The following is a 27,773-nucleotide window of genomic DNA, read 5'->3' as shown; positions in this document are numbered from 1 at the left end:
GATTTACAGCCTCGGAAACCCTGTACAGGGTCACTATGAGTCGGAACCGACTCCACGGCACATAACAACAACAATCATAGTAATAATAAAATGTGTTAATAATTTAAGATTATTTCATAAGATTTTACATTAAATATTGGAAGCTGTACTATGTCAGCACCACCTGAGCCTGCCAGCCATGCCAGGGGTGACAGAAAGGTCCTGTCCATCTCTAGGACAGATCACGAGCTCACATTCCTTGGCCTCACCTGGACTGACAGATGGACAGAAGAGAGGCTTCATTAAAAAACAGTTTATTAGCATCTGTGCCACTAACTGCAAGTAAAGATCGCTTCCTCCCCAGGGACCAGGGCCCCCACCCCAACTGAGCCCTTGTGGAACCACTCTGTGGGGGCCCCTGCTTTGGGGCAGTGTCCTTGCTCATCTGATTCCAGTCCCATTGCTCCTGGCCCAGGGCTAAGCCCCACCTCAAGATGCCACAGGAATGGTTTCCTCTGAATGATTGTTGCCGCCAGCGTCTGAGAAGCTCCTGCCTCAGGAGGCAGGGGCCACGTCCACCTGGATGACACCATGCACCTGGGAGAGCTGTGGGCTGTCCAAGCTGGCGATGAGCTGGCGGGGACCTGGCCGTACAGGAACAAACGTCTGGCGCAGTGTCACTGTCTCATTGCCCCCGATGTTCCTGAGGGCAGAGAGAAGGTCATGGGTTTGCAGTGACTGAAGTAGGGATGTAAGAAGGGATTCTTGGCAGCCAGAAAGGAGGGAGCAGAGGTAGAGTCCCACAGGCATTTCTTGGCTTAGTTGCACTTTCCACCCACAACCAGGAAAAAGACTGAGCCCAGGGCAGCCTCCGCAGAGCCAGATCAGCAGCCAGCCACCCACCCAGCCGCCTGAACTGGAAATCTCATCATCTGGGATCCTCCCTCCTTGCTCTCATTCCCACTTGCACAAGGACTGTGGGCACCACCTGAGAGACACCCCCTTCTACACCTTACTCCTGACCAACCAGAGTCTCCTGGCTTCACCTGGGGCTTGCTAAAACAAAGAAAATTTCAAAACAAGACTTTGGGGCCCAACAGTATTGCTAAATCCTTTTGATTTTTTTACAAGAAAATAAGTTTAAGAAAATTAATTATCAACTACTACATCATCAGGAATCCTGGTGTGGCACTGTAGAATAAAGCACTAAACTGCAATGTCAGTTTGAACTACAAAGTTGGCAGGTAAAAACGTACCAGTGGCTCCTTGGAAACCCTATACAGGGTGGCTATGAGTCAGAACTGACTCCAATGGCATTTAAAGAGATAGCATTTAGTGCACCAATATATTGGAAGGATATAGTCTCAGAAAAAAAGAAAAGAAATCCTTTCCCAGAACAGACAGTTGTCAATTTTGATAGTGTGTGTGAGAGAGAGACAGAGAGAGACTCAGATATATACACACCTACACCCACGTACATACTACAGTGCCATTATTCCACCAGCACCCCTTTTTTGTGGACCTCTGAAAAATCGATTCCATAAACCACTCCTTTGGGAATAACAATTTCTCCAGCCTTTACTTGGCTTTCTTACCTCCCATTTCATTTTTCCAGTCTGTTCTCCTAACCCCCCAGGGGTGAACTAAATCCTTCAAGGGCTTGGCTTCCTGGATACATGTGAGATAAAGCCTCATCTGACACACAGGCTCACTCTGACTCAGCCCTGCTACCCAGGCAGCTTCATCACCCCCATCATTCCTCTTGCCTTCAGCCTCACTGAACAGCTTCCCCTTTCCCTGGCTTACCATCTTCACTCCTTACAGTCTGTCTTGCATGGAATGAACCCCAGTACACTCACACTACCACAGGCTGCCCTGAGAAGTACACTGTCACTATCTGCTCCTCAGTGAAGGTTCCCTGAGCAACCCCACTCTCAGGAAAATGAATCTCATCCTTTTCTGGATTCCTCCAGCAAACTGCATGTACACTTTAGATACTGAAAACGAATGTGTTTGTATCACAAAAACTCTTACTGGTTCGAATATGTTACCTTCAGCCACTTGACCCAAACCTACCTTGGGGACCCTCACTGTTAACAGATCCAGGCAGATACCACAGTTCTCCAAGGGAATGAGTGACATCCCTAACTCCAGGGACCAGCTCTCCTATCTAGCTTAGAGCTTGCTTTCCTGGACTACTCTGTATTCCTTCCACTATGCCCTTTAGGAGAAGTTACTTAACTACTCTGGTTCTCACTTTCTAGCCCATAAAATGGAAATGAATGTAAAATGAGAGGGTGGGATGAAGGAGAGAAGAAGAGAACCTGTTGTTCTAAAATATAATATATCATAATGGAAAGCCTATCAATTAAGACAATAACAAATATATTATTTTCTGACTGCTTATAAATCTGTGTTTTAAATTGGTGCCCACGTTTCCATAGCAACAATGCTTAAGGTTGTATAGGATCAGGTCAGCCTTTGAAAGTTTATTGAATCCATATAATTGAACTACAATATTTTATGGAGTTTCTGGGTGGCTCAAACAATTAAGTGCTCAACTACTAATTGAAAGGTTGTTGGTTCGAACCCACCCAGAGGCACTTCAGGAGACAGACCTGGTGATCTGCTTCTAAAGGGTCATAACCTTCAAAAGGCTATGGACTAATTCTACTCTGCACACATGAGGTTGCCGTGAGATGGAACAGACTTGACAGCAACTAACAACATCAACATCAAAGGTTTATTTATTTATGTTGTTGCTGTCAACTGCTGTTGAGTCAGTGCTGACTCATAACAAGTCTGTATAGGGTTTCCGGTGAACGCTGCTGAGCTTGAACTGCCGACCTTGTGGTTCAAACCGATCTTGCAGTCTAGCGTATTAACCCACAGCGTCACACCAGGACTCCTGTTTATTTGTATCATTGTTTAAATATAACATCATTTCTAAGAGAAACTGCTTTCCAAGTTCCAATTGAAAATGTCAGATCTCTCCCTGCCTTTGTTTTAATGTCAGGTGAGGCCTTTGCCACGCCTGTTTGTGAGTTTAAGCTGAGTACAAATCAGCTGTTCTAAGCTGGAGCCTGTTTTTAACTGAGCGTAGGTGATGAAACCAATTCTCAGGCAAGGGCATCAGAATTTAGACATCCAATTGGACACAGGCCTTTAATCAGGCACTTGTTCTGCCTATGTTGCTGATGTTTGAAACATTAGAAAAAAAAACAAACACCCACAAAACTCCTCTTGGATTTTTCTTTGGAGTCAATTGAAACCACACACTCATGTTCAAATGCACACATTGTCACACACACAGACCAAACAGCCTGTTTCTTTTTTACAGTCATGCCTCAATTTTTGCTGGTAAAGGGCATGTTACCCAACGTGCTCACTTACCTTAATTAGTCTTAGCTGGAAATGACTCCAGGCTGTTTTCCCAAAGGCAAATCACCCCTTAAGGAAGGAGACTGGACTCTTAGGACATTCTAAAGAGTATGATTCAGACCCTGGGAGAAATTCCCTAGGAGGGTTTGGAACAGATTTTCCAATTTCCCATGGTGGCTGCTTTGGTGGTGACAACAGTCTTCTGGAGGAGTACGTTCTGGAATGTTTATTAAGTGGCCAGTCACCATGCTTGGGTGGCACATCTTGTGGTATAATGGAGTTCCATACCACAGCCTTTGATGTGCAAAGGAGAGTCAAAGTATCACCCATCTTGGAATCCAACAAATCTCAACCAACAGCTCAGGGATGTCCCTCATGAGGCGATAAGCTGTCCTGGACACTCTGGCCCTGGCTCACAGCAATCTGGGCACCACCGAACATTCAAGCAGGCCCTGCCTGGAGAAACTCTCATCCAACTCACATTTATGGCCAGCAAATGGGGGGAGGCTCACACCAGCCCACAGCTAGGGAGAGGGGCCAGCTCTCAACACTTAGCACAGTGGTCCTTTCCTGACTTGCAAGCAGAGGCCTGGTGGGGGTCGGTGAGAATGGGGCAGAGAGAAGGGCCCTCCATTATAATGGAGACTGAAAAATGACTTTAGCGCAAGGTCAGTAAGACAGACTACCTGGGAGTCTCACTGTCATTCTCTGAGACCCTTGTAAGGTAGCCTGGTATTTCAGATCCTCTTCAAGGACTCAGGCTGGGGGGCAAAGAACCAGAATAACAATCCTCACAGACTCACTGTCAAAGAGGAGGCTACTCCAGGCAAAGCCTGCTGTGGCAGGGGATAGGCAGGTGGTCAGGAGCCTTCTGCTTCTCCTCCCCACTCCTCTTTCCATAAGTCAGAGCTTTCCCTGCCCAAAGAGGAAAATGCTTACTCTTTCCCTTGGGAAGCTGACTTGAAAGGTCAGCCCCTGGTCTTCTCTTCTTTCCCTTTGTGTTTTCCTTGGGAAGGTACATAGTGGCACATAGGAGTTTGTGTCCGAGATGACAACTGCTGTCTATGCCCTTCCACCCAGTCGGAGTCAGACCTAGGCAGGCCGGGTGAAGGATGAGGCGTGGAGCCCTGTGCTCTGGAACTACCACTTGGTCCTCAGGGCACAGACCAGGTCAGGGACTTGAGTACCTGTGCATGGTGTATGCTGCTGTGGGAAGACCCACTGAGACACTGGCCCCCAGCCCCCCATCTGTAAAGTGGGCGTGTGATGGCAGTAAGTAAAAACAACGCCTACCAAGTGAGCACTTACTTTGTCCCAAGCACTAAGCCGAATTGTTGGATGTTTTAACATGTCTCAACCCATCTGATTCTAACAACAACCCTAGGAGGCAGGTACTTTCATTACCCTCATTTTACAGTTGAGAAAACTGAGACTTAGAAAAGACAAATCACTTGCTTAAGGGCACACAGCTAAGCAGAAAGGGGCTGGGATTTAAAACTCATGTCTTTTTGGTTCCAAAGCTTTACTAATAATCACATGAAGATCTCTAATGCACTCTAGAAGGTTTTGGGATCTCCAAATAAGTTAATGTTCCTGACATGCCTTATCAACTTTCCATGCTAAGTAACAGTTAAGAGTCTTTAGATAGATTCCTATGTAAGGATTCTGATCCCTCACTACATGGTGAGGCAGAGCAAGAACCAAACACTGCACATTACTAAAACACTGTCTCCAAGTTGTCTTGTTGGTCCCTGACAGAACAGAGCTGTTCTGACCAAGAGAGCAAACAAAGTTCTACCAAGAGGCATGCGTAAGAGGGGCCCAACTTACCCGACATTGAGGATCTTGGGTCTCTGTAATCCAGAGCCCTCAAGCCGGAAAACGACGTTGGTGAGGGTGACAGGCAGGGGGTTCTTAAAGACAATCTGTACTTCGCACTCCTGGCCAACCACTGCTGCTCCCAATAACTGAGAGAAAAAGAGGTTCACCCCCCACATCAGAGACCCTCACCAAATACCTGGCAATCATACTAACACCAAAGAAACTCCTTAGAACCAAACCCTTCTCCTGAGCCCCCATTTCTACCCCTCAGAGAAGCCTCAGCTCACTGAAACCCAGAGAGGAAACTCCAACTCATTCTCCAAACAAGGCTACCATCCAAGTTATCCGGGATATGAGATCCCATTTTACAGGTAAGGAAACTGGAAGTCCAGAGGCAGACCCTGACCTTTCTTGCCTGGAACTGCTCATCTTGCCAGCCTACTCTTGGCTTAGTACCCTCTTTGCATTGTCTCTTCTTCCCCTTGGCCACTGACCAGTGCTCTCTGACCACCCTTCAAGTTCCAGCAAGCTGTACTCACCGTGAGGGAGAGGTCCGGGGTACGCAGACGGAATGTATGCTGCTTGGCCAGCACCTGCCCGCTCTCCTTGACGTGGCCTGAGACATTGAGCAGCATGGCGCCCTGGTCCACAAGATGGGGCCGGTATTCCTGGTAGGCCACAGGCATGACCACACGTTCCGCTGGGGAAAAGACATAGCATCACTCTAGCCTGCTTCCCCAGATGTGGTCTCCCCAGGCTGCTTCCCACTGCTCCTGGGGTCTCGATGTCCATAGTTGAGGGGTACTGGCCATCCTGGGATGGGGCTGGGGAAAGAGCACTTACAAGCCCCTGGTGCCAGCACCACCTCCTTCTTGCTCTCCTTGAAGACAGGCCCACTGACGCCTGTGTAGAAGGTGACTGAGAGGTAGAGATGCAGCTTCACGGTGCGGCGGCTGCTACCGCGATTGCTCAGCACCACAAAGACTGTCAGATTCTGCCCTGTCACCGCGTCCTGGGCCTCCACTTGCATGGCCACATCCTCAGCTGAGTCTCTCGTGGCATATACGTTGGGTTTGCTGCCATGAGCAGCTGCTGTCTCCACTGCCTTCCGCTCTGCCTCTGAACCTGGGGGTTGAAGGTTAGGGTGACCATTGGGGGTGGGCTGGTGCTCTGAGGGAGTGATATGAGAAAGTATGTGGCTCAGGGCCCTGGGATGGTCAGGGTGGGGAAGCAGTACCTTCAGGATGCTTATAGAGGGGAGTGATATCCTCCCGCATGTTGGAGCCAGTGGCTTTTGTGACGATGAGCGTGCCAATGGCCTTCTCCTCCACATACACGATCTTGAAGCTGCCATCATCCTGCCGTTGCCAATATACCTTGTCACTGTTCACCTGCGGGGCACCAGCAGCAAGGTATGAGCCAGCAAGAAGTGACCTGGAGAATCTGGGGACAGGCCTTCCCCGGATCCCTGGAGCTGTAGGGCAGGCCTGGGTCACAAGACTGGGAGCTTCCTAGTGAAGTCCAATGGGGGTGGGGGTGGGAGGTGGTGGGGGGTGATGGGGATTTTTCAAGTTGAGCCAGAGATGCCAGGAGGAGCAGGGAAGAAGCTGGGAGATTCCACACAGTGCATTTTGGTATTAATAACAGTAATTCCTTATGCTCGTTCACTGGCTTTATGACTTATAAAGTAGTTTCATACCCATTATGTCTTTTGATCCTGAGTATAGGAAGCAAGGCAGCCATTATTATCCCCTTTTACAGTGGAGGAAACTAAGACTTGTAGGATGAGGGACTTTGCCACGGTCGCTCTGCTAGTCAGTCAGCGGAGAAGTCAGATCAGGATCCAGATGGACTAAGAAAGCACCTGGGCACAGCTCTCACCTCAGCAAAAATGAAGGGTGTGTCATACTTCATGTAGACCAGGCCATTCTTGATGGACTGCACGGAGCAGGGTCCACAGCAGAAGATGCCTAGGGGAGTGTGGGCAGGGCAGAGGTGAGGGGTCCATGGAGGCCAAGAGAGACACTCAGGTCCTGGGCTGAGACCCACATGGGAACCCAGCCCCACTCCACAGGCATAGTGCCTAGTACCTATTAACCTCTGGAACAAGGCCAACAACTGTCACCCAATCACTCAGGGTCCGCTGCCACCCACTACAATCCAGGGAGGGAAAACCAAGAAGAGAACAGCTCCTCTTGGCTCTCAGTCAGTTCTCCTCAGCCCAGACAGCTCTGCTGGGACTGGGGTGGATGCAAACGTGTGACCGTCGAGAGGACTGCCTGCCAAGCTGAGGGACAAGCTTGCCTTGATAACCAAGTCATTGCCACACAATTTTCCTCGACAGGTGAGGACTGGATGTCCACTGTCTGTGGCCCCAAGAGAATAAAGGCCCCCAACCTCTCAAGAGCAACCCCAAGCCCACTAGGGCTCTGCTTGCTGGCTGGGAGACTACTGACACCAACACCACCATTCCAGAAAGATCCCGGACAGCATCTCACTCTGCAACCAGTGGTGTCTTCTCTACTGGCAGGTGAGAGGGGCGAGGGTGGGAAATAGCATCTTTTCTTATTGTACTCAGGAGGGCTTTCTAGAGGACATGGGCTGTCAGGGAGGATGGGTTTGGCAGGAGAGGAAATGGAATAAAAAGTGAGGACCATCCAATGGGAAAACCTCTTAGCCATCACCTAGTGCTATCTATGTTCTTTTTACAGATGAAAAAAAACTGAGGCTCAGAGAGGTGAAGGAGATGTCAGGATCTGTCATAAAATTGATACAGAGACCTTGGAAGGCACTAGCTAACATTTACTAAAGAACTACTATGTTGCAGGCATGATGCTGGGCTTTCAACTGTATGATTTCTCACTTCATCCTCCCAACTATTCCACATGAAATATTGTTATTAGTTGCTGACTCAGTTCCAACTCATAGCAACTCCACATGTTCATGGTAAAACTATTATTACACAGGGTTTTGAAGGCTATGACCTTTCAGAAGCATACCAACTGGCCTGTCTCCGAGGCATCTCTGGGTGGGTGGGTTCAAATTGCCAACTTCTTGATTAGCAGTCAAGCGCTTAACTGTTTGCCACATATATCAAACTCCATAAGATACATATTAACTCCATATTACATATAAGGACACCAAAGTCCAGGGATGCAAAGTACTGATCCAAGATCATGTGTCTAAGTGACCAAGATGGAATCAAGCCCCTGTCTGGCTAGTGCTAGATCCCCCTGTCTTCTGCCCATGGCTCACCTCCTACTTCCTCAGGGTAGGGACTAGAGCTCAGATCTCCAGTGTCTTGAGCCAGGCTGGCTGTTCCAACACAGCAGACTTTGGTGGGCTGCAGAACTTAGGGGGCACTGTTGCACAGGTGACTGAGAGGGAGGAGATTGGTTTGAGACCAGAGGAGGAATGCAGGCTAGGTGAGGGAGAGGTGACCCAGGGCGAGGAGAGATCTGGAATGGTGGTAGCACCGGGCTGGGTTGCCTGGGCTGAAGTGTCAAGGTAGGAAGGGGTGAATGACCTGTCTGAGGACACTGTGTACAGGTTTTTTCAGAAACATGTCTACGTGGATCCAGAAAAGAGACTGGTAGGTTATGTCAACAGTAATTATATCTTAGGACTGAGTTATAGGGACGATTTTCTTCTTTGAACCCAAGCCTGTGATTTTGCTACCCTGCACATATAACTCAGTGTGAGCAATGGACAGACAGGAGAAAAACTTGGTGAAAGCGAGAGTCAGTGTGGAAAAGCCTGATGATCAGGAAACTGGATTAGCTCTGTGGCTGGCCTACTGATTTGGGCTCCAGAGAAAGTCACATCACCTTTCCAGGGCTCCATTTCCCATGTATCTACCCCACAAAAGGTCTGGAATGGTCCTCAAACCTGGCTGATCTTCCAAAGACCAACAAGAGAACTTTCTGAAATGTAAATTCCTAGAATCTGCCCCAGGAAAACCTGATGCAAAGGTCTGGGTGGGACCTAGGAATGTACTTTAAAGCCAAAACAGAGCAAAGAAATATAAAATCTCCTGACAATAACATGGAACCTTTACATTTTCTGTTATTCTGTTCTAGACTTTCTTTTCTGCCATGCATGTATAGTGGCTATTTTAACTTTGAAAAATATATGTAAGCAAAATATCCTTTAATTAGTTATCTCCAGGATATATAAGTAAATAAGCTAGTAAAGATAGTGGATTTGTGGGGGAGGGAAATCATTCACATAATTTTGAATCTTTTGAATTTAGAGCCATCTGTGTGAATTAACCATTATTAATAAAACTGGAGCAAATAGTTACATAAACCTTCTAGTTACCAGTCCAACAAGTAACCCACTGTGCCATCAGGGCCCCTTGATAGTCACATTGTTGTTGACCAGTGTCAATGAACCAGTTCTGACTCACAAAGGACCCTGTATAGGGTTTTCAAGGAGCTGCTGGTAGGTTTGAACTGTCGACCCTGTGGTTTGCAGTCCACTGCTGATTCTGCAGTGCCACACCAAGAGTCTGGATAGTTACATAGAAAGGTGAAAATAAACTAAAGTCCATACAGGTGATTCATTTGGTAAGCCCATTTTAGGAACCAAACCAAAAAAACAAAACACAAAGAAACAAACTTGTTGCCATGGAGTCAATTCTGACTCACGGTGCCCCACGTATCAAGACTAGGACTGCTCCATAGGGTTTTCTTGGCGGTAATCTTTTTGGAGGAGTCTTGGTGTGGCACTAGAGGATAATGCACTGGACTGAAAGGTTGGTTAGGATTGCAACTGCTCCTGGGAAACCCTATACAGGGTCGCTATGAGTCAGAACTGACTTGACGGCACTTAACAACAACAACGACAATCTTTTGGGAAGCAGATTGCCAGACCTTTCTTCCTTAGTGAGTGTTGCTGGGTAGGTGGGAACCATATGGGGTTTAAAGGCCATGGCACTAAGGCCAGTTCAGTGCTGACTCTCAGGAGTGTGCTGCCAGATGGGGGAGGGAGAGGGGCCAGGCCTCACCACTACTGGTCTCCTGGGGTGTAGCATCCACCACTTGCCATCCATCAAAGCCTGAGGGCAAATCGGGCCTCTTCATCCAGCAGTCATTCCACACGTGAAAGTTCCTGGAATGGATATCGAGGGAAGGCTGTCTCTGAGCATCCTAAGACTGCCCTGCCCGTCGCTCACCACTGGCCCTCGAGTCACCCACCCTCACAGGCATGGATGGCCCAGCCCCAGACTAGCCTCACCAGACAGAATCATGGTTCAAGTGCTCGAGTGGTTTCATGTTCTCATCAAAGTAGATGTCCATGGTGAGAGATGTGTCTGTGTCGTGTGCAGAGTTGAAGTTGGTGACAGTCCGAGTGGCCAGGCCCAGGCAGCGCAGCACTGCAGAGATCCAGGGTCAGGGGTCAAGACCAGGGACAGGGCAGCAGTGTGGGGGGCAGGGCAGACATTCGGTTAAGAATATTAGGAACAAAGGACAACTGGCATTGCTAATCTGGACTTGGCCCACCAGGGTCAGGAGTCATCAGGGTTAGGAGGTCTTCTGGGTCAGGGAGTATTGGGGTTAGGGAAAACCAGGCCTCCTGCTTCCATCAGTTCCTGCGGGTCCCTTCTCCCTCCTCTCCCTGAGGCCTCTCCAGGTTGTTAACACTAATTAATGATAATTAAGAGCAGCCTACATTCACTCCCCCGCTGGTGCCCAGCACTGTAGCCACAGCTGTACTGGGCTGGGCAAAAGTGGAGCCTCCCTCCCTTCCTGGTCCCTTCACTACCTGTGGTGGTCACGCCAGCAAAGACCCAGCACTGGCCATAGGGGACGGAATAGCCAGTGCGTAGGTAGCTGAGTAGGATCTCCACACTGCCCACCCATGCTGATGGGTTGGTGCCTCGGGAGTAATCACCAGACCAGTTCCCAATCAGGACTCCATTGTCATCCAGGGAGTTAACCTGCCCAGGAGAGGAGGGCCGAGTTGAGGAACTAAGATTAGGGCAGTCATGTAACCTCTAGTCTCTGACCATGTGTCAACCCTCACTCCTAAATGCCTCAGGAGCTATATGTCAACCAGAGCCTCACCCACCCTCCACTGAACCACCTGTCCCCCTCTTCCCACCCCTGGCCTGACACAGGAATGTGATTGTGTGCTGTGCCAAGTGTGGGGTTTGGCCCTCCATTCTGCAGGAGTTGGAAAGAAGTGAGGAAGTGTATATATGTGTGGAAGGGGGGCAGGCAAAAGAAGAAAGAGAGGGATGAGACACCTTCCCATGATGTCCTTTGCAAGGGCAGGGGCAGGACTGGGGATTTGCTCACCATGGCAGAGATAACCCGGGAGACACTGACTGGGTCGCCTCTGCCCCCATATGGCATTCCCCGTCGGTCCAGGATGTATAGACAGGCATCTAGTACTCCGTGGTCAAACTGAGTTGGGAGACAGCATGGGAGACTATGGCCCACGTGTCGCCAAGTTCAAATCCCAAGCCAGCATCCCACTCTCTTGCCCCCGTTCCAACCCCACCCCTGCCTCTAGCACTCCCATATGCAGCGGGCCATACCTGGCCATAGTTCCAGGTGCGCTCACCAATCTGTGCTTCAGTCCCATAATAAATTCTCCCAGACTCATTAAGCACATACTCCTGCCGCCAGTCCTCATGGTCCACAAACACGATGTCATCTGTATCCCCAGAACACACATGTCTGGCTCCCTTCAGCTCTCTCCCTGGGCCCCAACTGCCCCCAGGCCAGTTCTATAGGACTCAAGTCCACCAAGAGAGAGAGGAGGGAAGCCCCTAGCCAGACAGGACTGCTCTCTGGAGGAATGGAAGGTGGTCATAACCAGGGCCCTTTACCAGGAGAGGTGAAGTTCTGTGACCTTGGGCTTGTCTCCATTTTACACTGAAACTAGTCTCCTCACTTGGACATGGGGAGGGTGGTTTGTTCTAGGCCAGGCATCCAGGTTCCAGTCTGATCCTGGAGAAGGATGTCCTTTTGCCTACCCCTGCTTTTACTCTGTCAGGCTCACCTGGACACCAGGGGTTGAAGAGGATGTAGATCTCATTGTGGGGATCAAAGGGCAATTGGAACTCTCCGGCATCTGAGTGTGTGCGGACCGTGAATTGAAACTTGCCGATGATGGAGTTGGGGGATGTGTGGACCCGCAGGTCCAGATCCTGCCCACTGGCCTTGATCACCTGGGCCTTCCAGCCTCTGTTGTTCCCCTTACCCACGGGGATGATCACGTGAGTGCCCTTGCCCACCTCGGGGTTGTTGCCTAGAGTGGGAGAAGTAGCAATTAGTTGGTGAGCCTTCCCAGAAGAGAGGGGATGAAGTCTTGGACTTCTCCCAGCCCCACCCAGCGTGTATATGAGCCAGTGTGTGTGGCCCTGAGTTGTCATTATTTTAGTCTGTGACAATTTCTGTGAGCTTTGTCCCCACCCGATGCTTGCCCGCATGTTGGGGCAGGGCTCTAGTCCAACGTCCCAAACCTGTTCCCCTTGAAACTGAGCTCAGAGGTAGGGAGGAGAGTTATCAGGGCCACTGTCACCCTCCTGCCTGCCTGACTGTCCCAGTGCCTAGGCGGGAGGAGCAAAACCACCTGGCTGGGTTCAGTTCTCCTCATCAGAATGAAAGGGCAGACTGGATGTTGATGGCCAGCCCTCCCTACTCTGTAAGACTGCAGCCTCCAGAGCCAAAGGCAACCCTGGTGAAGGTGCTGGGGGTATCTGCGAAATTAAAGGCTGGGGTGGGCAAGGTTAGGCCCTAATCAAAGGGTATGATGAGTCTTCCACCCCCGGCAATGGTATAATCACCAGCCTGGGTAGACAACGGCCACCAAGGAACGTAGTGAGGGAGGCACCTGCCCTGGGCCATGGGGACAGAAAGATAGAGACAGGCAGAGTTGACCAGCGAAAAGAGAGAGGGGACCAGCCACACCTTTGGGAAAGAGAGCCAACCTAGAAAGAACAACATATAGAGTAAAGCAGAAGTAGATCTGGAGGCAGGCAGGTGAAGGGGAAATACTTTGAGGCAGGTGGCTTGATGAAGCCAAGCTTGGAAAAATTTAGACACTATAATCCTTCCTGGGACACACACCTAGGGACACACTCACACACTCATAGCTGACTTATCTGATAGCTAGCCTTGAGGAGAGGGGGGTGAGGGAGGAGCCTAAAGATGCCTCTTTGACCCTAATGCCAGGAAACCCTGATAGCCACTCTCCACCCTTCTGTCAGAATCCGGGGCCCTTCACCTTTCCCAGGCCCTGGCCCACTCCAGGCCCTACTGACCGATGAGCAACTCCAGAGCAATATGATCAGAGGACTCATAGGGCCGAGACAGGAAGAGAACTATGTGGAAAGGCTGCCCACGGCGCACAATCAGCTCATCATACTCGAACTCGTCCGTGTGGTGCTCTTGGCGGTTCTGGTCTGAGCGTGAACTCAGCAAATTCACACCGGTGACCACCAGCATGCCATCTGCAAAGCCAATCTCTGGTCAGTGAAGTCCCTCATTAGCTTCCCAGCTCCGGAAAGAAGTCAGAATAAACCTCAGGCACTATTAAGGCCCCTCAGCTGATAGGGTGTAGGAGCTGGTCTTACCTCGGATGGTGCCATCTCCGGCTGCGTTCACAGGGGGCCCCCGGGAGCCAGGTCTGCGATTCCCAGTACTGGACCCTCGACCTCTGGAGCCTCGGTTGCCATAGGGCTCAGATCCCCAGTCATCATCTGCATTTCGACGTGAGCAGCAGCCACAACAGCGCGTCCAGAAGTTGCCGCCAGAGCGCCTAGAACGTCTGCTTGGCTCCGGTTCCGGTTCTGGTGAAGGGGTGACAGCGGGCCTGGAGTTCGCGCCCCAGCGACCTACATCCGACCGAGGACCTACATCCGACCGAGGACCTACATCTGACCGAGGACCTACATCAGACCGAAGACCTACATCTGACCGAAGACCCACATCAGACCGAGGACCTTCATCCGACCGAGGACCTTCATCCGACCGAGGACCTTCATCCGACGAAGGATCTACATCCGACCGAGGATCATCCATCACTGTACCTGTGAGGGAGAGGCAAGGGTGCTCGGATCACACACTGAGAGAAGAAACCCACCCAGGACGCCCCATTCAGTCCACCTCCATCCAGTGTTGACTCAGCTTCAGCCAGATGGGGAGCACATCTGATCTAGACCCATGCAGAGATAGAGAGCAAATCTGATCTAGACCCATGCAGAGCTCCTCCCCAAAGACTCCGTTCAGATTCACCCAGAGAAGCTTCTCACTCTGCAGAGAAGGGCATTCCCCTCTCCCGTCACACGGATGCCCACCAACCACATCCCAAAACCAGAAGTAGTCTCATTGAGAAACCCACTCAAGAACCTATCTCAGAACATGTTCAGAGTTCCCTTCGCAAATACTTGTCACAGCCTCAAGACCCAGTTGAGCAGGCCAGAGTCTCCAGTGTCCCTGCGGTCGGTATATGAGGGCCCTAAATAGTCCCTTGTGCTAGTAGTCCAAGCATCCGAGATAGCCCATATCTTAGAGATCCCCAAGGCTCCCCGCAAAGGGAAGTGAATGGCGTCGGGGGTCTAGGTCTTTGGCATCTTCACGCCGCCGGCTCATCCCCGAGCGGGCTGCCAGTAGGGGCGGGGCGCACCAGGTACCGGGAGCCTGCGCTGTCCTGGAGCAACGCGTCTAGGTGTAGGGGAGCCTGACGGGACCGCGTCCAATTGGCCAGGAACCCCTCACCTGGTAGCAGCGTTGGAGGCGGCAGCGCTGAGTCCCGGTCCGGGATGGAACAGATCGGGACTGAGGGGACAGGACAGGGATGGAGGGATAGGTTGGATGCCGCCCGCGAATGGAAGGTGTGGTGTGAGGCGGTGGGGCGGGCCGTCGAATGGTTTATGAGGGGGAGGGAGGAGCTGCTGGGAAGGGGAAGCTGGCTTGGCGGGTGCTGCTTCAACCAACCCCACTCCTTCCAACACACACCCAGAAAGAGCTCCAGGGCTTGAGGGCTCTCAGGAAGTGGGGAAACTAGGACTGACTCCCTTTCGAGGAACTGAACTGATGCAGGGGTGGATGAAATAGGAGCTAGGAAGGAGGCCAAGTGGGGGTCTGTGAGAGTTGAGGCTAGGGTGAAGATGGAGGAGCCTCATCCCAGGGTGATTCCTGTCAGATGGTGTGTGAGGAGCCAGGAAGCATGCCTGAGCATCACAGGAAGGAGCGTCTTTCATCCACAACCCTGTCCAGCAGACCTTGTTACCCAACTCAGGCTGCCCACCTTGCTCTTGCTGACCCAACCACTGAACTCTCAGCATCTGGGCCAGCCTCAGTCCTTTGAAACTGACCCATGACCCTGGTTCTGGGATTCATCCTGCTCATGGATCCCAGTTGCCAACTGTGACATCAGCAGCCAGGACCGCAGACTGGCTCCTCCAGCCAGCCCCTGATCTGCCGGCTCTACCAGATCCGTGGCCCCCACCCCCCACACACTTGTCCCTCCTTCTTCCTCCATCTGCTCCACAGCCCCCAGCATGAGTGTGCTACCTATATCCCTCCACATTGGGGGAGTAGAGGGTCATAAGAATAGGAGCAAATCTCTTCCTTCTCCCCCTGGCCTGGGGCCTTGAAGGCAGCTTAGACCTTTGCTCTTGGGTTTGGATGGGAACTGAGGCCCCCTATCCAGGCTGCAGAGTACCCCCTTGCCTCCATAGGAATGTTTGATAGGCTGCAGTTGGGAGTCCCTCTTCTTCTTCACCCTGGAATTCTTGCTGGGAATCCTGACCAACCGGCTTTGGGCACCTGCTCTATGTGTATCCCAACTCCACCCCTGCACTGAGAGAGATATATGGAGATGTCACAGAGAGAACCCCAAGGCAGAGAGAAGCAAGCATCGTCAAGGAAGTTCTCTTGGGAGTTCTTCAGGAAAGCTGGGACCCATCAGCTAGGAGCTCCTTACCCTCTATCTCACTGGTGTCCCAGCTCTATCACAGGTCACTGAAGAGAAGACAGTGAAAACAGGGCTGGCAAGAGGTGACAAGGCAGCAGACTAGGAGAGGCTGAGTTTGGTGATGCATCAGGCAGGGAGGTGCCTTCAGGAGTAGGGACAGAGGCTTCAGCACCTGGCAGGCAGTCTTCCACACCCACACTGACCTTTTTCTGTCTAGTTTCAAGCCCCAGAACCTGGCAGGAACTTACCTCCAACCTAATACCCTCAGTGGAAATACAAATCCAGGCAGGTGTGAGGCGAGACAACCCAAGAGCTTCGTGGAAGGCCTGTTGTATCTCACTCTGAAGATGGGAAGGAGCAAGGTTTTGAGTGTCCCATGAGCACAGAAGAATGCCTTTGTCACACCCGTTCACCCTTGTTTTGAGCAGTTTCTCTTTCCCCACCCAGTTTGGTTTGACTCAGTGTCCTGACCCCTGAGCCGCTCCTTTCCTAGTTCAGGAGGCCCTGATGCCTCAGGGCTTTCAAAGTCAAGATAGGACATGTACATGCGTGCTGGGGGTGGGGGGAAGGAGGGAGTGGGGGACACCATGGTAGTAGTACCTCAGATTGCTAAGGCCATACCTCTGGCCCAACCATTTCATACAGAAGAAAGAACATAAGGCTGGAATTCCTAGACAGGTGTAGAAATGATTTTGGATCCAGCACTTGAAGGTCAGTACCTTTGGGTGAGTCTTAATAGCAGTTTCATCAAGACAATGGACTAAATCATCTCACGCCAAATTTCTTGTCAGGATCAAATGTTTTTAAAGAATTCTTTAACCAAATGACATTATTTATGCGAACTCATCTATTGTTATAACAGAATGGAGCAAGGAAGGGAGTCCAGCGCCACTCCTTGTGGGAATACAGAACACCCAAGCCTTTTCAGCTTTGATGAATGAACCAGGACATGGGCTACCTGCAAGGAACAGGGTCATTACCCATTGCCCACTGTCAGAGTCGATTTCAACTCATAATGATCCGGTTTGTTGTTGTCAATTTGTTGCCATCAAGTTGATTCTGACCCATAGCGACCCTGTATAGGGTTTCCAAGAAGCAGCTGGTGAGCTTGAACCACCGACGTTGCAGTTCAAATGACTTTACAGTCTGGTGCATTAACCCACAGTGCCACAGCAGGACTCCAATAGGACAGAGTAAAACTATTCCATAGGTTTTCCAAGACTGCAAATCTTTATGCAAACAGCCTCATCTTTCTCCCAGAGTGGCTGGTGGGTTTGAACCGCAGCCCAATGCATAACCCACTGTGCCACTAGGGCTCCGTAACAGAGTCATAGGGGAATCTTTCCAGTTGAAGAAACTTATCGTTGCTTTCTAGTTCTGAATCTGAACCAAGTCCAATCTCAATCCTAACTTGGAACCTAGACCCAGCCCTGACTTAAACCAGAGAGTGGACTCAAAGCCAGTTCCAGTCCTGAAAACTGCCCTAACAGTGAGGCTGTGGTCCTCCATGATAGGAACAGGGGGCCTGGAGAGCATGAAATGAGAGCAGAGAGGTACGCAGACACACCCTTAGTCTCTTTCCCTCTCCTTTCTCAGCAGATGTGGCAGCAGTGGTGGCGGCGGCAGAGACAGCTGGTCAGCAAATTGGGGGTCTCTTCATTCTTTATTCAGTCTCAATAAGTTAAGGGTAAAGGTGAGAGGCATCCTCTTAGGTGAGGATGCTGCTCACTAAAGGCAGCAGTTCGGCCAGCTGCTCCGAGATGCCTGCTGCTTGGCACAGGGGGTTGCCCTGCAGGTGGAGGAGGCCCAGTTTAGAGCAGGAGGCAAGTGGCTGGAGTGCTGTGGGCTGCTGGAGGCCTTGTGCAGGAAGGAGAGTCAAGGAAATCTCAGTAGACTCCCTCACATCCATGGCTCTTATGGACCGATCAGTGTTTTCCCTCAAGAGGCAGGGGATGGAGGCCTGCAAGCCTGTTTGATGGGTATCTCACAGGCTTCCCTGTAAGGGAGTAAGGTTCATGGCAGTGATTGCGAAAAACAGGAGGGAGGCAGGAAGTACGTGAAGCAGCCTGGCTGTGGTCTATGAAGGAGCGGTGGAGACTATGGCAAAGTGGAAAGCTAGCCCAGGCTAAGGAGGCACCCACTACTCAGTAATGGCCAAGGACAGCCGAGTGGAAATGCAGGCCAAAGGCTGCTTGACCTTCTACTTCTCAGGAGACAAATCAGAAGTCTAGATTTTTAAAAAAGATAAGAAACTTCCTGATTGGTCGATTGTCTGTGAACTCTGGCTTCAGGAAATCATTCCCAGTCTACAGAACCAGCCACTGCAGGTCAATGACAGCCCATGCAGCCCCTCAGCTAGTCCTCCTCAGCCCCTGCTCCCCGTGTCCTCCCTCCTCAGGGTGTCACCCAGTCTGCTTACTGTTTATCATTCATCAGTGTGGCACCCCACCCTCCCATTGTCTGAAAGGGACCAAGAAGGAAGGATACGGTTGTTGCACAGCAAGAGCTCCCGTAAGCGGGGCAGGTTAGTGACACCATCCAGAGACTCGATGGCGTTATCGTTGGCTTGCAGCACCTGTAGAGTCAGGAAGGTGGGGTAACACCAGACAGAGCAGGAAATGGCCAGTACAGGACTAGTCTAAGCAACTGAGGATGATCAGCTTCCAGTGCCTGGAAGGACTCAAAGGGTCAGGGGTGGGAGTGGGTGGAGCTAAGTGGGAGGTTCTGGACTTCTTTTGCAGACTTCTGAAGGTGGAGGAAGGGGGAAAGGACTACGTAGGGCAGCAATAAAGGCTTTAGTGATTTACCTCAAGGCAGCGCAGAGCAGCCAGAGCAGGGGGCAAGACTTGGAGACGATTGTGTGACAAGTCAAGATGAGTGACCAAGAGCAGCTGCTCCAGGTGGCAGAGCACTGTGAGATCCTGAGGAGAGGGTAGAGAAGATACCCAATGAGACCGCGGGGTGAGACCTCAGCCATGCTTATTAGGAACTTGCTCTCTGGGGCCCACACAGACCCTAAGTGAGGAAAAGGTGGAAGCTAGACATCAAGGACGTGTGACAGTGAGTGCTGAGAGATGTCCAGGAGGAGTGGACTGGGAAGGGGTAGTTACAGAGGGTTCTGGAGGGCACTGGGGTAAACAAAGACACAGGAGTGGGCTTATGAGTCTGGGGAATCCACCTGCTGGAAGTGGAGGTGGGCGGCAGTGATGTGATAAAACTGTTGTGTTAGGAAGACTGATTGGGAAGGACTAAAGACGAAAAGGAGCTCTGGTAACATAGTGGTTATGAATCGGGCTGAGAACCTTAAAGTCAGCAGTTCGAAACTACCAGCTGTTCCAAGGGAGAAAGATCAGGCTTTCTGCTCCCGTAAAGATTTACAGCCTCGGAAACTCTGTACAGGGTTGCTATGAGTCAGAACCGACTCCACGGCACATAACAACAAGGTACAAAAGGAAAACTTGTCAGAAATCTCTGGAAATGATTTGGGCTTTAGATGCTGGACCTGCTGCAGGGTGAGAAGCATGGGAAAGACTGAGAGATGAGGAGGTGGACGGGTGAGGGGTCACTCCAGGAAGAATGAACCTGTAACTAGCTCACTAGAAGGGGCAGTGTGAGAAAGTCTTGGTGACTCAGGATTGGAAACTGGGGCAGGAAGAAACCAAGAAGAATGCTGGGGAAAGTTACATACGACAAGGCCTGGAAGAGCAGTAGGCTTGGAAGAAGATGATGAATTCAACCTTGGTGGGAAGGAAATATCCAGGAAGGCACAGGGGACCGAAGGGCTGTCAGGAGCATGGCGAGGGTGAACAGCAGGTGGCCAGGCCATGAAAGACAGGACCCTGTGGAAGGCTTAAGTGGCAGTGGGTACCTTGTGAGCCAGGTGCAGCACACGCACGTCAGCATACTCCATCTTGAGCACGCTGTTCTCCAGCAGAAACTTGCTGCGCAGGTCATCTAGGTATGCAGCCCGCATCGGGTCCACCGCCTGGCAGGGGTGGGGTGGGCAAGATCTGCATGTCAGCTGCCTTCCTCCCTGCCCACTGGACCCCTTTACCTGTTCCCTGAAGCCCAATTTACCTTGAGGGTCTGGAAGTATTGCAGCGTCTCCTTCTCGTACAGCAGGGGGTCCAGTGCCCGCATCAGCAGGATGATGGTGAGGAGACACCCTGAGGAAAGAGCGGGCAAAGGGGTCTTTCTCCTGAATCTACTCCCCAACCTTTCTTTACCTTTCCTGCTCTCCCAAGAGACCACCTGAGGGGAAACACGGGAGAATAGGGGCTCCAGGAATGAGGCCTCACATTTGTTTTCAGGTTCCAGTTCCTGCAGCTCCTTACACGACTCAAGTTCAGACTGTAGCACCGTGGACTTCTCCACTGACAGCTCACACCTGAGGGCAGGCAAGGTGGGACAGGGTGATGCCACAGCCCTAGGGTACCGGCAGTACCCAGTGTCTGGTCTCAGGTTATCTCCCCAAGCCCCTAGCCTCCTGCCCCAGCTGCCTAATGTCCAGAGTCTACTGTCCTCTCCCTGTCTGTGTGCTTCCCTAATGTCACCTGAACAGCTGCTCATCTGTTGCTGAGTCCCGGTACCAGCCCTCCTGGCGGCCTAAGGAAAAAAGCAGGGGGCAGGAGGGGACACTCATGAGAGGTGAGGGATGGGGGCTGCTGCAGACGGGGCAAGCTGCAGGCTGTATCACCTTTCAACAGTACACATTCCTTCTGAGCATCGCCTGCTGTCCAAATGACACGAAACGTATGTTGGGGCAACTGGTCATTGAGGGAGGCGGTGGGCAGGTTGCAGAGCTGAGAGCACTGGGTCAAGGAGATACCCTGGCCTCACCACTTTTCTGACTGTCCCACCCTAGCCCTCTCCCCCCACCCCTCCGCTTCTGGTCCACCAATCTTGGGATACCCAGATGTGGTTGGGCCGGTTCCTGCCATCTGGGGTCCTCCACTCCACAGCCAGAGGAGACCCATCAATCATAAGCAGCAAGGTCTCCATCCCAGAGCCCACCTAGCCAGGAACAAAGGGAGACCCATTAGCCCCAACGGCGCTAGACCCACAACCCCAGGTTGCCCCTGAGCAAAAGCTGCAGGACTCACTAGGAGGGGCCGAGAGAAGGAGACAGTCAGACAGGCCTCATCCCGGCTAACGTGGACGCAGCGCAGGGCATCCTGGGGGTCAGCTGCAGGGAGAGACAGTCTCAGGTCTCCTGGAATCCCGTTCTATGCCTTCAAAGCTCAAACACTTAGCCCTTCCCTAACTTCTCACCTCGGCCCAGGAGCCAGCGGTGATAGAACCAAGCACTCTGATCATTGGGGTCTGTGAAGAAGGCGTTCTGTACCAGCTCCAGCTCTGTGGGGGCCAAGGAGACATGTAGGCATGGTCAGAGCCCTGGCAGGCTTCTGACCACCCTAATACCCACACTCTGCATGTCCTCTCCTTACGATACCTCCTGCCCTGTTTTATATACCAGCCTTAAACAGCAGCTGCAAATTCCAGTCTTATCTGCTCCATCAACATTTGAGCTCCCTAGAGTTAAGGAGCTGGGTTTTATGTACTCCAGAGCCAGTCACAAAGTAGATGCTCAATGAACCCAACTGATTAAATACCAGGGTAGGCAGGGCGGATGCGGAGCAGTGCTGGCCCTCTCTAGCACTCCTCACCATGCTCACCTTTGAGCAGTACATCTTCAGGGAGGCGCCCATGTGGTCCAGAGTCTGGCTGGGGGTGCAACTGGGGCAAGAGGCAGGAGCGGTAGTGCCAGGAGGAGTAGTTGGAGAAGTTTTGGGTGATGAGGCTGTCAGTGAAGGCTAGCTCCTCTGCCGGGGGCACAGCTGCTTGGGCAGCCACAAACCGTCGATAGTCCCAGCAGTGAACTGGTGTAGGGTAGGGCACAGCATACCTCACTAGCAGAGCCAGGGGAGCTCCCTGGCTGTACCCCCAGAAATACCTATACCCACTCCACAGGAGATGCACTCAGCTGTCATCCCTTCTGCTATCAGCTCAGTGGGCCCTCCTGAGATCCCTCCCCACTCTAGGCCTTACTGAGGCTCCAATACCAGGATGTGGGGCAGGTGAGGGGTGTGGACACAGAATTTGCAGGCACGTACAGTTCCGCTCATCGACCTCGAGGAAACGGGCACACAGCTCCAGCTCCTGGGCCCAATTGGGCTCAGGCAAGCGGCTCAGCAGCCAGCAGCGGTGATGCCACGTGCCATAGGACTTGGGGTTCACCCGCAGGCAGCTCTCCAGGAATCTCAGTTCTGCCTTTACCAGAGCAGCCAGCTCCTCTGGGGACCTATATCCAATGGAGAGGGGAATCAGGCCCTCCAATACTTGACCACAGCCTGCACCCAACCTCCCAATGCTCTCTGCCTATGCCCTTCCTCCAGTCCTGGGCCCAGGCAGGGGCAGTGGGGCCAGGGCTAGGGAGAGAGTTTCTCCTGGGTCCCTGAACCTCTACGTACTTCTGGGTTTCCAGCTGCTGGATCACCTCTCGCCGGCAATTCCAGAGGGTGGCAAAGTCAGGGTTGGCTCCTAGAATCTGGCTTGTTAATTCCAGCACTGACTCATCCAGCTCGCCAGCCTGGCGCTGAGGAGGTAGGTAACAAGGTCAGAGATCATATCATCCTCCCACCAAGAGTTAAATAACATAAATAAAATTACCAAATATTCTGTGAGTTCCATACTATGTGACAGGTATTATGCATAGGACTTTATATGTGTTCTCTCATTTAATCTTCACAACAGTCTTATGTTGTTGGTGCATTAATCCCATTTTACAGATGAGTAAACTAAGGCCAAGAGAGATTCAGTAACTTTTCCAATGTCATATAGCTAGTGATAGAACCCTGATTCAGATCCAAGCAATTTGGTTCTAGGGCTCAACTCTTGGTCTGTGCTATACCAAGGGAGTCCCCTGTGGGGGGCTACCTCTGAGGTCCCCACCTTCTGGAAGACAGCTTGCGTGGCTTGCAGATACAGCTTCAGTTTCTGTTCCCGCTCTAGCCTTTTGGCCTCAGCTTGCTCTTCCGATGTCTTCACCTTCAGTCGTCCGTGCTAGAGGGATGGGTGGGATGGGTGTTGGCTATCCTTGCAGGGGCAGACCCATGGACCCCCTCACTGGTGAGCCCCAAGTTCTTACAAAGAAACTGAGGCAAAGTTATGCGAGGCGAGGGTGTGGGCATGCGAGGTGAAGGGCTGGGCTCAGGGTTCTCACCATTGTCCCGGCTCAGGGTTCAGGACAGAGGGGTACAAGGGTCGCTCCTGAAGTCTGGGAAAAGATGTCAATCATGGGAGCCCCGCCCCACTAGGCCCGCCCCCAGCGGTCCCCCCGGAAGCTGCACCCTTGCCAAGACGGAGAACCCCCTCACCAGGATGTAAAGGGGTCCTAAAATAGGCAGTGCACATTCAGAAGGAGGCGCTCACTTGGACCCGTGTTTCCACCCTCACGGCCCTGCCCATAGCTCGATCCGTTGGAGCCGGAACATTTAGGCGATGAGTCTCTCCGCGCACGGGAGACTGTCACTACCTACCCGCCCGCCCCACAGCTCGGAGACACTCCTGCTCACCGTGGGCTGACCCACCTGCGATAGGAGGAGGCGTGGGACACGCGGAGCTGCGGCATCCACCACCGAGCTCAGGAGTGGGCTAGAGCGGCGCTACGCCCCGGGTCTCTCTTCCTGTCTTTCTTCCTCTTTCTCTCTTAGCTGCAACGCCGCCTGCAGGCTTGGGGCGGGGTCTGAAACTGAGTAAATTGGGTCCGGAGGCAGGTAAACCAAGGTTCTGCTCGGGCTGTCTCTAGGAAAAGCAAAGTTCTGTTGGCTTTTTGGTGTGCAAAAGTGCGCGTGCGCAACTGTATACCTATCTGAAATTAGCAAACCTTGTACGAGGGCCTGGGGATTGGTATTCCTTCAGTTGTTATTGAGTGCCGTAGAGCGGTTCCAGTTCATAGCAACCCTGTATAGGGTTTCCGAAGCTGCAAATCCTTGCAGGAGCTGAAAACCTCATTTTTTCCCTGTGAAGCGGTTGGTGGCCTCGAACCGCCCAACTTGTGATTGGCAGTCAGGGGTTTTAAACGGCTGACTTTGTGGTTAGCAGTCTAGTGCTTATCCTACAGAGACACAGCTTCTAACTTGTCAGCTACGGCGAATTGAAATCCGGCTGAAGAGATTACTCCAACAACCAGAAAGCTCGCACCCCACCCACTCTCTGTATTCTGGCGGCACTGATCACTGACTCCTTAATGGCTACAGTTTCCTATTTTCTGTCTTGATCTAAGCAGCCATTTGACGTTGGAGGCCTACTTTCTTTTACCTGGCACCCCTGACCTAATTCTTCTACACCTTTGCTCACCTCTTCTTTTTTCATCCTTTCCCCTAAACGTTGGTGATTTCCAGGGCCCTTACCTCACCCCTTCCAACTTTACACACTGTCTCCGGAGAATGTTAACAAATCCAAGGTTTCAACTGGTTGCAGTTGAGGCGTTTTGGAACTCTGTCCTTGGTTCACAGATCTTCTGACCCTACACTTTCCCAGGTTGACTTCATCCACATTCATGGTTTTAATTACTACCTGTAAACTGATAACACTCACTGATAACTGTTGCCCAGATGTCTTGAAAGTTTCAATTTAAAAAAATGTATACACACAAATATTCAAAAGCCTATTGGATATAACCTGGGTGTTCCAGGTACACCTCAAACTCCAAACATCAGAAAGGTATCATGGTTTTCCTTCCTCCACCTCATCTAAATTTTGGCCCTTCATGTTTCCTATTGTAATGGTGTGGCCCTGTGGGTTAATGCGCCAGACTACAAAGCCGTTTGAACTGCAAGATAAGCAGTTCAAGCTCACCAGCTGCTCCTTGGAAACCCTATACAGGGTCTCTATGGGTCGGAATAGACTCAACGGCACTTAACAACAACAACAACATTGTAATGGCGCTGTAGGAGATGGACTGGACTGCAAAGTTGGTTTGAACAGCAAGGTAGGCAGTTCAAACCCAGCAGCCCCTCCTCGGAAACCCTATACAGCGTCCCTATGAATCGGAACCGACTCAACAGCTCTTAATAACAATAACAACAACAACAATAATTGTAATGAGTAGGAGTCCTGGTGTGGCACTGAAGGATAATGCAATGGACCACAAGGTCAGCAGTTCAAATCCACCAGCCATTCCTGGGAAACCTATGCACAGTGAGTTGGAACAGACTCCATAGTACTTAAGAACAACAGCATTGTAATGAATAAAGAGCCCTGGCGGAGAGTGATTAAGTACTCAAATGCAAATTGAACGAGGCCCCCAGGCCCTCATACAGGGTTTACTGATTTCACAAAGGCTTAAGGTTGCTCATGCGCTTTTGCACACACTAAAGGGGCTAAAGAACCATGTGTTTACGAGAGTGCACTCCCATGGAAGTTTAGCCTACCCGCCTGGTGATCCAGTTTACTCGGCCGCCTACCAGCCTCTCCGTGGGAGAAAGATGCTGCAGTCCGCTTCCCTCAAGATTTATAGCCTTGGAAACCATGTGGGGCAGTTGTATTCTGGTCTGCGGAGCTGCTTTGAGCTGGACTCGACTTTACGGCAATGGGGTTTATTGTAGTGAACGGCACATTTCCCTCTCCACTTCTTGTGATTGTTGTTAGCTGCCACAATGATCTGACCTCATACACACTGGAATCAGGTCTGATATGTGAAAAGTGTATTACAGGACCTTTCTTCCTAGTTTATCTTAGTCTGCAAGCTCCACTGAAATTTGTTCATAATCATAGCAACAGGCAAGCCTCCACTGACAGGTGTTTGGGATTTATTGCCTGGGAATCAACCTAGGACTCCTGTATGGAAGGCAAGAATTCTACCGTTGAACCATTACTGCCTTCCCACTCTCCTTAATATATTTTCCATCCGCACTGTCACTAAAAGTTCAAGCTCCTCATTTCTTCCCTGGAATATTGAAAGTCTTCCTCCTGATTTCTCCATTTCCAATCTGTTTCCTCAACTAAATCTCTGTGCTGTTACTGATCAATCTTTCTGAAAATGGATTTGATCACATCACATCAATTGTCTAAAGGCTTTCCAGGCTCATGACAGTTTTTCAGGGCAGGATTTGAATCTTTCATTTTAGCCCTGCCCACATTTCTGACCTGTGCCAGTTCAAAACCTCCTCATACCAACCCTGTTACGACTACTTACAGTTTCCCGAACATATTCCTTTGTTTCCTTCATTTAGTTCTTCTTCCTCTACACCCCTCCTTTGCTAGGTTAATGTCTGCTCATCTTTAAGACGACTCAAGTGTCACTCCCAGTTTGTTCTCCAAAATGTTCCAGTCTAACTTGATTGCCCTTCAACTGTGCCGCCTTTCCCTGTATGTACTATTGTCAAGTGCTGCTGAGTGGGTTCAGACTCGTAGCAACCCTGTAGAGGGTTTCCAAGGAGCATCTGGTGGGTTTAAACCACCGACCTTGTGGCTCAAACCAACCTTGTGGTCCAGTGCATTAACCAACAAGACCTGTCATAATGAAAATTTCTGAAGGAACTTTTTGGGGTCTTGCCTCCCCATTATCTAGCCCTGGATCTTAGAAGTTATTTGAATGTGTGACCTAAACACCATATAGTGAGGGCTGACTTGGCTGAGCCTGACTAATGAGAGCAATCCCCATAGTCTGGATAAGTTCACAAAGGCTTGCTTGTGGAGGCTTCATGAGTCTCAAGCTGCTCGGTGTGTGTGTGAATGTGTCCGATCTGGCTGAATAGAATGCCTGGGCTGTGTGATTGCCCTGTAAGTATTAAGTTATTGTTAGAAGCGCATGTCCACATGGTACGTATATACTTGGGTCAGAAAGGCTGGCACTAAATCTTTGTATTCCCTCCATACCTTTTTTGGTCCCTAGAAATGTTTTCCTAAAGTGTAATAAAGCAAAGAGGAAAGGAGACACTCTCTCTTCCTGGTTTCTTGCCTTTGTGGTCTCATTGAGGAAAGAGGTATACTATTCATTGGGGTGAGTTACTCAACTCCTGTGTGTTTCAGTTTCTTCAACAGAAATACAGAAAAAATACTACTACATGCCTGTTAGACTTGAAGTGAAGGCAGAATAAAATCATCTATGTAAAGTGCTTACTTAGAATAGCAGCTACCAGACAGATATGCTTCCTATCCTCCTGGAGCTTACAGTCTAGGGCAATAATGATGGAAATATCTGTTGCTGTGCTGTCCAATACAGTAGCCACCAGCCACAGAGGCCCCAGATCACACAGCTAGTAAGTCACAATGCTTGGATTTGCATCTCGCAGTCTCCTTCTAGAGTCCATGTTCTTAACTACTCTGCTTCCTGCCTGCCATTTGTGACCATGTGTGTACATGCACATCTTAGATATGGCATGCTTTAGATGAATAGCCCTCCTCTTTCCTCACTGAGACCACAAGTGCAAGAGACTAGGAAGAGTTTAGGAAATGTGGCTAGTGAAACTGAGGAAATGAATCTTTTAGGGCCTAGTAAATAGTAACACTTGTCTGTCAGTTCGTTATACTGTGGTGTCTAGTGACTTGCTGTGATTCTGAAAGTTATGCCACCAGTAAAATACCAGCAGGGTCACCCATGGTGGACAGGTTTCAGATGAGCTTCCAGACAAAGACAGACTGGGAAGAAAGAGTGA

The 27,773-nt window shown here is 50.9% G+C and overlaps 2 protein-coding genes across 2 annotated transcripts; both read right to left on the bottom strand.

Annotated features, from left to right (window-relative positions):
* Nucleotides 1-456: 456 nt before the first annotated feature.
* On the bottom strand, nucleotides 457-14,216 carry TGM1 (transglutaminase 1). The gene is given in 14 exon segments (XM_006835522.1): nucleotides 457-682; nucleotides 5,191-5,327; nucleotides 5,721-5,881; nucleotides 6,025-6,306; nucleotides 6,419-6,572; nucleotides 7,063-7,151; nucleotides 10,190-10,293; nucleotides 10,420-10,558; nucleotides 10,948-11,122; nucleotides 11,484-11,591; nucleotides 11,726-11,844; nucleotides 12,193-12,441; nucleotides 13,457-13,645; nucleotides 13,769-14,216. Coding segments are annotated over 14 exon segments (2,580 nt in total).
* A 3,544-nt stretch (nucleotides 14,217-17,760) lies between these two features.
* On the bottom strand, nucleotides 17,761-23,781 carry RABGGTA (Rab geranylgeranyltransferase, alpha subunit). The gene is made up of 17 exons (XM_006835388.1): nucleotides 23,703-23,781; nucleotides 23,336-23,389; nucleotides 23,065-23,175; nucleotides 22,584-22,708; nucleotides 22,227-22,414; nucleotides 21,789-21,992; nucleotides 21,385-21,468; nucleotides 21,216-21,298; nucleotides 21,025-21,126; nucleotides 20,810-20,915; nucleotides 20,667-20,718; nucleotides 20,412-20,500; nucleotides 20,191-20,279; nucleotides 19,982-20,098; nucleotides 18,921-19,034; nucleotides 18,601-18,688; nucleotides 17,761-17,970 (listed from the first exon to the last, which is right to left on the bottom strand). The coding sequence occupies exons 2-17, from the start codon at nucleotides 23,336-23,338 to the stop codon at nucleotides 17,822-17,824; spliced, it is 1,704 nt and encodes a 567-aa protein (XP_006835451.1). The 5' UTR covers nucleotides 23,339-23,389; nucleotides 23,703-23,781; the 3' UTR covers nucleotides 17,761-17,821.
* Between the last annotated feature and the right edge of the window lie 3,992 nt (nucleotides 23,782-27,773).

This window comes from Chrysochloris asiatica, unplaced genomic scaffold (genome assembly GCF_000296735.1).
Source record: "Chrysochloris asiatica unplaced genomic scaffold, ChrAsi1.0 scaffold00017, whole genome shotgun sequence".
Classification (NCBI taxonomy): domain Eukaryota; kingdom Metazoa; phylum Chordata; class Mammalia; order Afrosoricida; family Chrysochloridae; genus Chrysochloris; species Chrysochloris asiatica.
This window is presented reverse-complemented; position numbering and strand designations above follow the sequence as displayed.